Raw genomic sequence first — 14,622 nt, forward strand, 5'->3', positions numbered from 1 at the left:
AACATCATAAGGTAGTTAATTTAAAGCGTTTTATAGCAATTTATATCCGTTTAGTGCGATTTTGGGACATTTATTTCTGAAACGCTGTGAATCGCTGGGCACGAGTCCAGTTCATCCCGAACGCAGTTGGCATTTCCACATGGCAAGAGGACAGCTTTCCACCAAAAGACGATTAGACCCAAGAAAGGATCCTTTGCCCAAGATACTGATGGAAGAACAGCTCAAAGTAGGACATTTTTATTATGATAAATCGTGTTTCTGTCGAAAAATGTTAGTGGCTTAGGACGCCATGTTTTTTGACGTAGCTTCGCTTGGCGCAAACTGTATTGAAAAGTAAGGATAATTTAAAAAATGTAAATCCGCGATTGTATTAAGAATTAAATTGTCTATCAATCGCTGTCCACCCTATATTTTTTAGTCACGTTTATGAGTATTTATGTATAAGAGTAGATCACTGTCTAATATGGCGCACCAACATTTTCTCACCAGCTGGGCTACTTTTGTCATTGTGTAACCATGATTTTGGTGGCTAAATATGCACATTATCGAACAAACTGTATATGCATGTTGTAATGTGATGTTACAGGGGTGTCATCTGAAGAATTCTGAGAAGGTTAGTGAAAAAATAATATATTTTGGCGATGTTTACGTTATCGCTCACTTTGGCTAGAATTAATGCTGGGGTAATGTTTGCACATGTGCTATGCTAATATAACGATTTATTGTGTTTTCGCTGTAAGACACTTAGAAAATCTGAAATATTGTCTGTATTCACAGGATCTGTGTCTTTCGATTAGTGTATGCTGTGTATTTTTACGAAATGTTTGATGATTAGTAAGTAGGTAAACACGTTGCTCTATGTAGTTATTCTAGTCCATTTGTGACGGTGGGTGCAATTGTAACCTATGCCATCTACCTGAAATATGCACATTTTTCTAACAAAACCTATCCCATACCATAAATATGTTATCAGACTGTCATCTGAGTTTTTTTCTTGGTTAGGGGCTATAAATATCTTAGTTTAGCCGAATTGGTGATAGCTACTGGTGTTGGTGGACAAATAAAAGATGGTGGATTATGCTAATGTGTTTTTAGCTAATAGATTTACATCTTTACATATTGTGTCTTCCCTGTAAAACATTTTAAAAATCGGACATGTTGGCTGGATTCACAGGATCTGTGTCTTTCATTAGCTGTATTGGACTTTAATGTGTGAAAGTTAAATATTTAAAAAAAATATTTTTTTTGAATTTCGCGGCTCTGCCTTTTCAGTGGGGGTGGGGGGGGAGTGCCGCTAGCGGCACCCTCATCCTAGACAGGTTATGGAACCGTTTATTTACTATAACTCTGATACTAATCAAATGTATTGTAAGGGTAACAAAAACATTCTATATGTTGCAGTAGGCCGTTAGAATAATGCAAAACATATCCTTGACTCTATCCAACTTGATGAGCGGGAAACAAACGATGCCAGTCAGCCTGCACAGCCGGCCCATCAAAACTACACCTAAACTATACCGAAACTAATTTCACACATAATAAAAGTTAGCCTGTAGACAAGTATCAGATAGAGAATATTCTGCAGTTTCTATTACACTTACCTATTATTGTCAAATAACTAGCTCTAATTCCAAATGTCACTTTCCAAGAATATCCTTGCATTCAGCACATGCCCATTTGGCCAGCAACATTGCTCTGGCTACTAAGCAAAAACTAGAAACATAATAAAATTACAATTACAATATATTTATTTATGCAATTCATCCTTTACAATTGTTCATGCACTGGTGCTTTTGTTTAGGAATACAGCAAATAATTTCACCCGTGACCTGGCTGGTTCTACTATTAATTTTTCAGTTTCTATTTTGCCAAAAGAAGCTGTAACTGGACTTTATTAATTACTATAACTCTATTACTAATCGAATCTACAAATAAAGTTGATCAAATGGATTACACTGTCATGTTTTTATTGTAAGGGTAACGAAAATAGTCTATAGGCCTACGTTTTCCCTACGACTTTGTAGAATTATACAAAACATATCCTTGACACAATCTAAACAAATAACTATTGATATAATTGTTTTAAAAGGATATAGTTATTCACGCAATGAATCCTTTATAGTAGTTGATGCACTATTTATCAAGTGGTGGTGCTTATGTTTGATCACCTTGCGGGTTGATATGCATCTGATGCATATGCTAAAGGTGCGCCCGGAACGTTCTCTAGCGGGTACTTATAGGCTGAAAGGCCAGGAGGTTCTGGTGTTAAAAAGCAGAGCTTTATGCATTGTTGACTATACCCTCTCCCGCTAAAATGAAACATTGACAATATCGACACAAAGCCTGATATAGAACCAAAACAAGGGAGCGTCTCCCCTTGAAGTCTAAAATAGACCACATTTATAAATCAATTGACTGACATTGAGCCTGACCTTCTGAACTAAAATAGACCTGAAGAGAAAGAAAGAGGTATCAATGGTGCCAAACAGAGCTTCTCCTGTCCCATGTGACACCCTGTGTTAAAAGAGGGATGGAGGGATGGAGGAAGAGGGACTCACTTGAGAGAGAGAAACTGATGAGCCTTCTGTTGCCAAGACTCTGTGTGACCTCCTGGCTGACCACTGGCTTCAGCACCTGTGTGGAAAGAAACAGAGAGAAAGAGAGAAAATGAGAAAGAGCAATGAGAGATAGACAGGAACAGAGAGGAAGGAAGTGACATTACAGTAGGGAGTGAGTTACATGCTGTACCTCCCCTTACCTTCCCGCCCCCTCTCTTCTCCTCGTCCTCCTTATCTGTCCTGTCCTGTCTGGGAAGTGAGATCCAGTATTTCAGGGCCATTACAATGGGCCTGGTTGAGAGCTGGGGATCAATAGCCTTGCATTCATTAGGGCTCAATTGATCCGGTCTCCAGGAAGGAAGGGGAAGAGCAGGGAGAGGCCCCCAGGGAGAGGCCTTCTCAGAACAGGGAAAACTATAGCTGCATCAGCCCTCCCATCCAGGGCTCTCTGATGGGGGAAACACCAACACCCAGAACCCATCAGCTGTCTCTGACATAGTGGAGAAAATTGTGTGTGTGTGTCAACACTGTATTTACTACACTAGAGATTCACAAATCTGTACCGTGCCCTCAAAACCCTTTTGATATCTCGGTGGGAAGTGACTTTGCCCACCATTTTCTAAATGTTTATTACAAAACAAAAGCCTTAAATGCCAGTAAACAGAAACAATTGGCAAGCGAACAAAATAACCTTAAGAGCAGGTGTTTGGACCAGTTGTAGACACAGAAATGCAAATCCTTTGGTCCTGAACATAAAACAGAGGCCAACAACAAGGTCTATTCACAGATTATACCGTAACACAGAGAGATTAACATAATCTGACTGCCAGATTAATCAAATTACAGCTGAACCATAGATTCAGTCACAAAATGAATTTGCACTAGTTTCACAATAACAAGATTATAAAAATGTGAGATTTTTTTTTATTATCCTGAATTAAAAGATGTCAAAGAAAACTGGTTGAATCAAAGTTGTTTCCATCATTTCCATCATTTCCATCATTTCAACCACCGTTGAATCAACGTAGAAAGCTGATTGGATTTGCAACAAGCAATCAACGTAAAGGCATTTCATATTTTTTCCACTTCTAACCTAAATCCAACGACATTTGTTGTTGAATTCATGTTAGTTCACAACTCAACCAAATGTAATCAAAACTAAACGTTGATCTGATGTCTGAGCCCAGTTGGAGGGTGAGACATGATTGATGAGGAGAGGCAGTAATCGATCGTCCTACTTCCTGCAAATAATGCATTTAGGTTGAGGAGGGGCCAAGGGGAGAAAACAAATACTTCGATAACTATCTGACCTGTAGAGGTTTTAATTTCTGCTCTTGAAAGATCCAATATTGTTTCTACCAAACGATGCATATATTTTCAGGAATGTCTCAATATGGACTGTACCCATCAGTCTTCAAAGGTGAGTTAAAAAAATACATGTTTAAGCACTCTGTCCCCACGATTTGACTTAGCAGGCAATGCTCTTACTCAAGATCAAGCCGTACTACATCTGCAGAGTGGATCTGAATTACATTAAAGGGCAAAAGCCATAAATAGACAACGAGCGGATCTGTCGGACAGCTCTCCCATATCACCTTCCTTGTTCTATCATCGTCCGAGACAAAAGAGGAAGTGAGACATCCTACTCCCTCAGTTTTTTCTGGTTCATATACAGTTAATGAACTAAGCAGACCAGACCCAGCTGCTAATGCATGGGTGCCTATGGGAGAGCCACCCTGTTAAGCAGATCGGAACTGACCATTTTTTTTCAATGGTAAACAGCCTGAGTGGGACATCTTCATTTGTCTACCATCTTTGTCATCTTCCAGTTCAGAGAACAAAACCTCTAATTGAATCCAATGGTGTAGAAGTCATCACAATGAAAGAGAGATAGAGAGAGAGAGATGCTAGATTAGAGTCATCACGTAGTGTACACAGACAGTGGAACAGAGAGCTTTGCTGACAAAAGGAGATTGCTATGGTAGGAGTGTGTCTATAAAAGCCATGGGATGTGGTGGGGTAGGACCTAGTACATATGTGCATTATTATTAAAGATGGCACCGATAGAGATGGCAGCTTCGCTTCTAGTCCTTAGGAAACTGTGCAGTATTTAGTTTTTTTATGTATTATTTCTTACATTGTTAGTCCAGAAAACCTTAAGTGTTATTACATACAGCCGGGAAGAACTATTTGATATCAGAGAGATGCCAATTCACCAGCACAACCAGAATTACGACCAGGAATACAACTTTCCCAAAGCGAATCCTTTGTCTGCACCTCCCAAGGCATTTGAACTGATTCCAGAGGCCGACCCAAAACAACGCCACCGGAGGAGAGGGTGCCGGAGAGGTCTTCTAGTGAGGCTTCGGATGCGCGCACAGAACCCACCGCTTCCGAGTATATTACTTGCTAATGTCCAGTCCCTAGGTAACAAAGTCGACATAATCAGGGCAAGTGTTGCTTTCCAAAGAGATATCCGGGATTGTAACATACTCTGTTTCACGGAAACATGGCTAGCTGGGGACATGCTGTCTGAGTCAGGAGCCAACGGGATTTTCAGTGCATCGCGCCGACAGAATTAAACATCTCTCCGGTAAGAAGAAGGGTGGGGGGGTGTGTTTCATGATTAACGACTCATGGTGTAATTGTAACAACATACAGGAACTCATGTCCTTTTGTTCACCTGACCTAGAATTCCTCACAATCAAATGCCAACCGTGTTATCTCCCAAGAGAACTCTCCTCGGTTATTGTCACAGCCGTGTATATCCCCCCGCAAGCGGATACCAAGACGCAACCAAGGAACTTCACTGGACTTTATGCAAACTGGAAACCATATATCCTGAGGCTGCATTTATTGTAGCTGGGGATTTTAACAAAGTTAATTTGAGAACAAGGCGACCTAAATTCTATCAGCATATTGATTGCAGTACACAAGGGATTAACATGCTCGACCATTGCTACTCTAACTTCCACAATGCACACAAGGCCCCCGCCCTCCTTTTGGCAAATCTGACCATGACTCCATCTTGTTGCTCTCCTCCTATAGGCAGAAACTAAAACAAGAAGAACCCGTGCTTAGGTCTATCTAACGCTGGTCTGACCAATCGGATTCGACGCTTCAAGATTGCTTTGATCACGTGGACTGGGATATGTTCCGGGTAGCCTCAGACAACAACATTGGTGTATACGCTGACTCGGTGAGCGAGTTTATAAGGAAGTGTATTGAAGGTGCTGTACCCACTGTGACTATTAAAACCTTCCCTAACCAGAAACCGTGGATTGATGGCAGCATTTGCGCAAAACTGAAAGCACGTACCACCGCATTTAATTATGGCAAGGCAACTGGGAATATGGCAGAAAACAAACAGTGTAGTTATTCCCTCCGTAAGGCAATCAAACAAGTAAAGTGTTAGCAGAGAGACAAAGTGGAGTTGCAATTCAACGGCTCAAACACGAGACGCATGAGGCAGGGTCTACAGAAAACAACGTCTTGCTTCCAGACATATTAAACAACTTCTTTGCTCGCTTTGAGGACAATACAGTGCCACCGATGCGGCCCACTACCAAAGACTGTAGGCTCTCCTTCTCCGTGGCCGACGTGAGTATAAAATTTAAACGTGTTAACCCTCGCAAGGCTGCCGGCCCAGATGGCATCCCTAGTTGCGTCCTCAGAGCATGCGCAGACCAGCTGGCTGGTGTGTTTACGGACATATTCAATCAATCCCTATCCCAGTCTACTGTCCCCACATGCTTCAAGATGGCCACCATTGTTCCTATTCCCAAGAAAGCCAAGGTAACTGAACTAAATGACTAATTCTGTCATAATGAAGTGCTTTGAGAGACTAGTCAAGGATCATATCACCTCCACCCTACCTGTCACCCTAGACACACTTCAATTTTCTTACCGCCCCAATAGGTCCACAGATGATGCAATCGCCGTCACACTGCACACTGCCCTATCCTATCTGGACAAGAGGAATACCTATGTAAGAATGCTGTTAATTTACTACAGCTCAGCATTCAACACCATAGCACCCTCCAAACTCATCATTAAGCTTGAGTCCCTGGGTCTTGACCCCGCCCTGTGTAACTGGGTCCTGGACTTCCTGACGGGCCGCCTCCAGGTGGTGAAGGTAGGAAACAACATCTCCACTCTGCTGATCTCAGCCCCCTCCTGTACTTCCTGTTCACCCACGACTGTGTGGCCATGCACGACTCCAACTCAATCATCAAGTTTGCAGACGACACAACAGTGGTAGGCTTGATTACCAATAATGACAAGACAGCCTACAGGAGGTGAGGGCCCTTGGAGTGTGGTGTCAGGAAACTATCCTCTCACTCAATGTCAGCAAAACAAAAAAGATGATCGTGGACTTCAGGAAACAGCAAAGGGAGCACCTCCCTATCTACATCGAAGGGACAGCAGTGGAAAGTTTTAAGTTCCTCGGTGTACATATCACCGACAAACTGAAATGGTCCACACACACAGATAGTGTGGTGAAGAAGGCGCAACAGCACCTCTTCAAACCCTCACTAACTTTTACAGGTGCACAATCGAGACCATCCTGTCGGGCTATATCACTGCCTGGTACGGTAACTGCACCGCCCACAACCGCAGGACTCTCCAGTGGGTGGTGCGGTCTGCACGATGCATCACCGGGGGCAAACTACCTGCCCTCCAGGACACCTACAACACCCGGTGTCACAGGAAGGTGAAAAAAATCAACAAGGACAACAACCACCCAAGCCACTGCCTGTTCACCCCACTTCCATCCAGAAGGCGAGGTCAGTACAGGTGCATCAACGCTGGGACCGAGAGACTGAAAAACAGCTTCTATCTCAAAGCCATTAGATTGTTAAACAGCCATCACTAGCACAGAGAGGCGGCTGCCTACCTACAGAATTGATATCACTTGAATAAATGGAACACTAGTCACTTTAATAATGCCACTGTAATAATGTTTACATATCTCGCATTACTTATCTCATATGTATATCCTGTATACTATATCCTACACTATCTATTCTATACTATCTATTGCATCTTAGCCGCTCTGTCATTGCTCATCCATATATTTTATATTTATATATTCTTATCCCATTCCTTTACTAGATTGTGTGTATTAGGTTTTGTTGTGGAATTTGTTAGATATTAGGTTTTGTTGTGGAATTGATAGATATTACCTGTTAGATACTGCTGCACTGTCGTCTCTAGAAGCATGAGCATTTCACTACGCTCGCAATAACATCTACTAACCATGTGTATGTGACCAATACAATTTGATTTGATTTGATATGTCCCTTTTCCACTGCAGGGTTTTACACCGATGCTTTGTCTTTCAGCCCCTGAGGCCCCCAAAAAGCCTATGGCCATGGCCCAGGTGAACCTACTCTGACTTGAGGCCAGACTAGGGCCAGTGGGGTATTGATAGGTCGAGTCAGATTCAGCGAGGCAGCGTCAGATTCAAAGGCAGAGGGAGAGAGAGTGAGAAGAGGAGAGGGGGATTCTCCTCTGCAGTGCGGCTGCTCTGCTGACTGCTAAGGCTGGCGCCCCACTGAGTGAAAAGCTTACACAGCGGTCCTGTCAGCTCAGCACATGGCACGGCTTAGACTAAAGAGTCAGGACACAGTGAGGACAGAGACGCATACATACATATACTTTATGCTGACATAGATGCGCGTGTGCATTGCGCGCACACACACACACACACACACACACACACACACACACACACACACACACACACACACACACACACACACACACACACACACACACAGAGAGAGCATAGAGACACAATCACTCCCAGTTTCAAAGACACAAAGACACATTTACACCTCAAAACGAGATCCATGACATGGACAGAGCAGATAACCACACACACTCCCACTGCCGATCACACGGCAGAGGGAGAACCAAGCTTCTACAATGGAGGTAGACCTGAGCCAAACACTGTCATTTTTGTAAATAACTTCACCTAATTTCTAATGTAATAGAGGGCTTTGAGAGTGATGAAAGAGTGGGAGCAAAGAGGGCCCAGTTCATCTGGAGAAGTGAAGCAAAGAGAGTCACACAGACGGTGATGGGCAGATAACACTGATGATAAATACATCTCCACCCCCCCCCCCACCCCCCCAATTCACCACAACAAATCTCCTCCCTGCAGATGCAGATGCAGATGCCCACAACAGCGACCCAATATGTCTGGGACCTCCTGTGGGCTCTGGCATTTTACCAGTATGGGTACACTGATGGATGGGAAGAACAGGTTATAAGGTTTACATCCCAGCTCTGTGGATGTCACCATACATTGTGTTGTTTAGTATTATGGCTGTGGGTTTCTCAGTCAAGCCATTTGTAATCTAGTACACATTCTTGGAAGGAGAGTCCCTTGAGAGGAAACGCCAAGCCAGTAACACAGATAACACAGTGTGTGTGTGTGTGTGTGTGTGTGTGTGATCTGAGATGAAACACAAGAGACGATAGGGACAGTTCCACACTGATTCTCTGATTTGACAGGCTCCTTATCTCAGTACACAGCCACCTCTCCTACAGCCTGAGGTTAGTATGCAAGCGACAACACATGACAGTTAAAGTGAACACCACTTTGTACATTTTTGATACAGAAATGCTATCATTTAACTACTAGATTGACACCTGCTACTTAGACGACGCCTACGCTGAATATAAATGATTTAATACACTAAGCGACAACCATCTTCAAACTTCAAGCGTTATGCCCTTTGGCAGAATAGAGCAGAACACTACCAGGAGTTAACAAAACAGATACTGTCACACATAGGAAGAGAGAGAGTGGGGAGGGAGAGAGAGAGCGAGAGAACGAGAGAGAGAGAGAGAAAGAAAGAGAAAGAGAAGGAGAGAGAAAGTAAGAGGTCGAGGGTGAGAGTGAGAGGCAGAGAAAGTGAGAGGTAAAGTGTGAGAGTGAGCAGTAGAGAAAGAGAGGACAAGAGAGTACAAGAAGCAGAGAGAAATGAACTGGCCATCTATTACCCAGGCCAGCCAGGTGAGTAGAGTCCTCCTCCTCCTCCTCTCAGTGCGTCTCGGAGACACCATCAGTCACAGCTGTTGGCCGTCTCTCCATGAATCACACACCACACACACAAACACACTTCGCCTCATCGGTCCAAAGCGGCCGAGCATGTCCACTCCATCATCTATCTTCCTGACAGGCGTCAGTACTGTAGTGAAGCACTGAAGCTAGGGCCCCCTTCCTCTGCCCATGTCCGTTTGATGTGTACTCTAGCTCAACCACTTCAGCCTTCTCTCTCCCTCTGACAAGGTGAGGTTATTTTAAACCAGGAATACAGTAGTCAGATCAGGTTTAGAGGTGATCAGCATTTCTGGTGGCCACGCCAGCACAACGGCAGGCAGCCGCGGTAACACTATAGCTAGCCTAGCTTAGGTCAAACACTGCACTACCAGCCAGGACCAACGTTCAATGTTGAATTAAGAAGTATGCAACGACAGGTCCACGGGCTTATGTTATCAAAGCAAAAGGACAGGAGATGGTAGAAGCCAATGCAGTCAAAGTGACTCACACAATGACTGGCCAACACACACAACACAACACTGTGTTGACTTTAATGCAGGGAAATCTAAATCATTTCTATCAGCATGTTAAATGTGCAACCAGAGGGGAAATAATTATTCTAGACCACTTTTACTCCACACACAGAGACGCGTACAAAGCTCTCCCTCGCCCTCCATTTGGCAAATCTGACCATAATTCTATCCTCCTGATTCCTGCTTACATGTAAAAATAAAAGCCGGAAGCACCAGTGACTCGGTCTATAAAAAAGTGGTCAGATGAAGCAGATACTAAACTACAGGACGGTTTTGTTAGCACAGACTGGAATATGTTCCAGGATTCTTCAGATGTCATTGAGGAGTACACCACATCAGTCACTGGCTTTATCAATACGTGCATCGAGGATGTCATCCCCACAGTGACTGTACGTACATACCCCAACCAGAAGCCATGGATTACAGGCAACATTCGCACCGAGATAAAGGGCAGGAGCGGGACTCTAATCCAGAAGCTTATAATAAATCACGCTATGCCCTCCGACGAACCAACAAACAGGCAAAGCGTCAATACAGGACTAGGGTCGAGTCATACTACACCGGATCTAAAGCTCTTCGGATGTGGCAGGGCTTGCTAACTATTACAGACTACAAGGGGAAGCACAACCGAGAGCTGCCCAGTGACACGAGCCTACCAGACGAGCTAAATAACTTCTATGCTCGCTTCGAGGCAAATGGCACTGAAACACGCATGAGAGCATCAGCTGGTCCGGAAGACTGTGTGATCACGCTCTCCACAGCCGATGTGAGTAAGACCTTTAAACATTTGAACATTCACAAGGTCGCTGGGTCAGACGGATTACCAGGATGTGTACTCAGAGCATGCGCTGACCAACTGGCAAGTGTCTTCACTGACATTTTCAACCTCTCCCTGTCTGAGTCTGTAATACCAACATGTTTCAAGCAGACCACCATAGTCCCTGTGCCCAAGAACACTAAGATAACCTGCCTAAATGACTACTGACCCGTAGCACTCACGTCTGTAGCCATGAAGTGCTTTGAAAGGCTGGTCATGGCCAACATCAACACCATTATCCCAGAAACCCTAGACCCACTCCAATTTGCATACCGCCCCAACAGATCCACAGATGATGCAATCTCTATTGCACTTCACACTGCCCTTTCCCACCTGGACAAAAGGAACACTTATGTGAGAATGCTATTCATTGACTACAGCTCAGCGTTCAACACCATAGTGCCCTCACAGCTCATCAATAAGCTAAGGACCCTTGGACTAAACACCTTCCTCTGCAACTGGATCCTGGACTTCCTGATGGGCCGCCCCCAGGTGTTGAGGGTAGGTAACAACACATCCGCCACACTGATCCTCAACACAGGGGCCCCTCAGGGGTGCGTGCTCAGTCCCCTCCTGTACTCCCTGTTCACTCATGACTGCACGGCCAGCTCCAACACCATCATTAAGTCTGCTGATGACACAACAGTGGTAGGCCTGATCACCAACAACAATGAGACAGCCTATAGGGAGAAGGTCAGAGACCTGACCGTGTGGTGCAAGGACAACAACCTCTCCCTCAACATGTTCAAGACAAAGGAGATGATTGTGGTCTACAGGAAAAGGAGGACTGAGCACGCCCCCATTCTCATCAACGAGGCTGTAGTGGAGCAGGTTGAGAGCTTCAAGTTACATGGCGTCCACATCACCAACAAACTAACATGGTCCAAGCACACCAAGACAGTCGTGAAGAGGGCACGAAAAGACCTATTCCCGCTCAGGAGACTGAAAAGATTTGGCATGGGTCCTCAGATCCTCAAAATGTTTTACAGCTGCACCATTGAGAGCATCCTGATGGGTTGCATCACTGCATGGTATGGCAACTCCTCGGCCTCTGACAGCAAGGCACTACAGAGGGTAGTGCGTACGGTCCAGTATATCACCAGGTCCAAGCTTCCTGCCATCCAGGACCTCTATACCAGGCGGTGTCAGAGGAAGGCCCTAAAAATTGTCAAAGACTCCAGCCACCCTAGTCATAGACTTTTCTCTCTGCTACCGCACGGCAAGCGGTACCAGAGCGCCAAGTCTAGGTCCAAGAGGCTTCTAAACAGCTTCTAAACAGCTTCTAAACAGCTTCTACCCCAAGCCATAAGACTACTGAACAGATAATCAAATGGCTACCCAGACTATTCCCCCCCTAAAAGCTCATCACTATCCCCTCCCCTAAAATAACAGTAGTGAGACTATATACAGGGGGGTACCGGCACAGAGTCAATGTGAAGAGGCACCGGTTAGTTGAGGTAATATGTACATGTAGGTAGAGTTTTTAAAGTGACGATGCATAGATGATAACAACAGAGAGTAGCAGTGGTGTAAAAGAGGGGGGGGGGGGGGGGGGGGGGGGGGCAATGCAAATAGTCTGGGTAGCCATTTGATTAGGTGTTCAGGAGTCTTATGGCTTGGGGGTAGAAGCTGTTTAGAAGCCTCTTGGATCTAGACTTGGCCCTCTGGTACTGCTTGCCGTGCGTTAGCAGAGAGAACAGTCTATGTCTAGGGTGCCTGGAGTCTTTGACAATTTTTAGGGCCTTCCTCTGACACCGCCTGGTATAGAGGTCCTGGATGGCAGGAAGCTTGGCCCCAGTGATGTACTGGGCCGTTCGCACTACCCTCTGTAGTGCCTTGCGGTCGGAGGCCGAGTTTCCATACCAGGCAGTGATGCAACCAGTCAGGATGCTCTCGATGGTGCAGCTGTAAAACATTTTGAGGATCTGAGGATCCATGCCAAATCTTTTCAGTCTCCTGTGGGGGAATAGGTTTTGTCGTGCCCTCTTCACGACTGTCTTGGTGTGCTTGGACCATGTTAGTTTGTTGGTGATGTGGACACCAAGGAACTTGAAGCTCTCAACCTGCTCCACTGCAGCCCCGTCGATGAGAATGGGGGCGTGCTCGGCCATCTTTTTCTTGTAGTCCACAATCATCTCCTTTGTCTTGATCACGTTGAGGGGGAGGTTGTTGTCCTGGCACCACACGGCCAGGTCTCTGACCTCCTCCCTATTGGCTGTCTCGTCGTTGTTGGTGATCAGGCCTACCACTGTTGTGTCATCGGCAAACTTAAAGATGGTGTTGGAGTCGTGCCTGGCCATGCAGTCATGAGTAAACAGGGAGTACAGGAGGGGACTGAGCACGCACCCCAGAGGGGCCCCTGTGTTGAGGATCAGTGGGGCGGGTGTGTTGTTACCTACCCTTACCACCTGGGGGCGGCCCGTCAGGAAGTCCAGGATCCAGTTGCAGAGGTGTTTAGTCTCAGGGTTCGTAGCTTAGTGATGAGCTTTGGCGGCACTATGGTGTTGAACACTGAGCTGTAGTCAATGAATAGCATTCTCACATAGGTGTTACTTTTGTCCAGGTGGGAAAGGGCAGTGTTCAGTGCTATAGAGATTGCGTCATCTGTGGATCTGTTGGGCGGTATAAAAATTGGAGTGGGTCTAGGGTTTCTGGGATAATGGTGTTGATGTGAGCCATGACCAGCCTTTCGAGGCACTTAATGGCTACAGCCGTGAGTGCTACGGGTCGGTAGCAGCTACAGTAGGGTCTGTATAGGTTTATCAAATGTCTCTTTTTTTAAACGCCAACATAAGCTGATCCTAGATCTGTGCTAGACCTGTGCCTATAGGTTACAAAATATGTGGCTATAGGTTATTCGATCTGTGCCTATTGGTTAACTTCTACACGGAACATTAGGGAGGAGGACAGAGGGGAGGGGTTAAGACGAGGGTGTGTTGTGGTGACACTCACAGGGGCAGATGCATTCTTCACTGTCACACTGGGTGTGGTGGCTCGCAGGGCTCCACTCACACCATGGTAATACTTGAAGCATATCTTAGTCTCCGCTGCAGGAGAGAGGGAAAGAAACAGAGAGAGAGAGAGAGAGATTTTAACTTTAAGTGCCCTTTTCTTGACACATTTCAATGAATGGCCACCAATTGTTCCGTCAGACGACACTTTTGACTAAAATAGTCACATCCAGTGAGCGTGTCAAAATCAAGAGAGAGAGTGAGACATACTGAAAGAGAGAGAAAGAGGGAGTGAGAATAAGGGATAACGAGAGAGAGAGAGAGAGAGAGAGAGAGAGAATAAGGGATAACGAGAGAGAGAGAGAGAGAGAGAGAGAGAGAGAGAGAGAGAGAGAGAGAGAGAGAGAGAGAGAGAGAGAGAGAGAGAGAGAGAGAGAGAGAGAGAGAGAGAGAGAGAGAGAGAGAGAGAGAGAGAGAGAGAGAGAGAGAGATCGAGAGAGAGAGAGAGATCGAGAGAGATCGAGAGAGATCGAGAGAGATCGAGAGAGATCGAGAGAGATCGAGAGAGATCGAGAGAGATCGAGAGAGATCGAGAGAGATCGAGAGAGAGAGAGATCGAGAGAGAGAGAGAGAGAGAGAGGTGAGATTAAGGTCACATCACTACAAAGTCATTTTTTTCGCTTCCCGTGACCCACTGGATTAGATGGAG

The 14,622-nt window shown here is 45.3% G+C and overlaps 1 protein-coding gene across 5 annotated transcripts in view; it reads right to left on the reverse strand.

Moving 5' to 3' along the window:
- Nucleotides 1–14,622, reverse strand: part of LOC129859263 (E3 ubiquitin-protein ligase HECW1) — an 82,383-nt gene that overhangs the window by 54,147 nt on the left and 13,614 nt on the right. For 4 of the 5 annotated variants that reach the window (XM_055928807.1, XM_055928805.1, XM_055928810.1 and 1 more), the window contains 2 exons: nt 13,915–14,009; nt 2,559–2,634 (listed from right to left, as the gene is read on the reverse strand). In XM_055928807.1, the coding sequence (XP_055784782.1) occupies nt 2,559–2,634; nt 13,915–14,009 (171 nt within the window). Of the gene's footprint in view, nt 1–2,558; nt 2,635–9,572; nt 10,038–13,914; nt 14,010–14,622 lie in introns of those variants that run through there. The other variant, XM_055928809.1, reaches the window with a different exon arrangement.

The sequence above is a fragment of the Salvelinus fontinalis genome, chromosome 7 (genome assembly GCF_029448725.1).
Source record: "Salvelinus fontinalis isolate EN_2023a chromosome 7, ASM2944872v1, whole genome shotgun sequence".
NCBI classification, from domain to species: Eukaryota; Metazoa; Chordata; class Actinopteri; order Salmoniformes; family Salmonidae; genus Salvelinus; species Salvelinus fontinalis.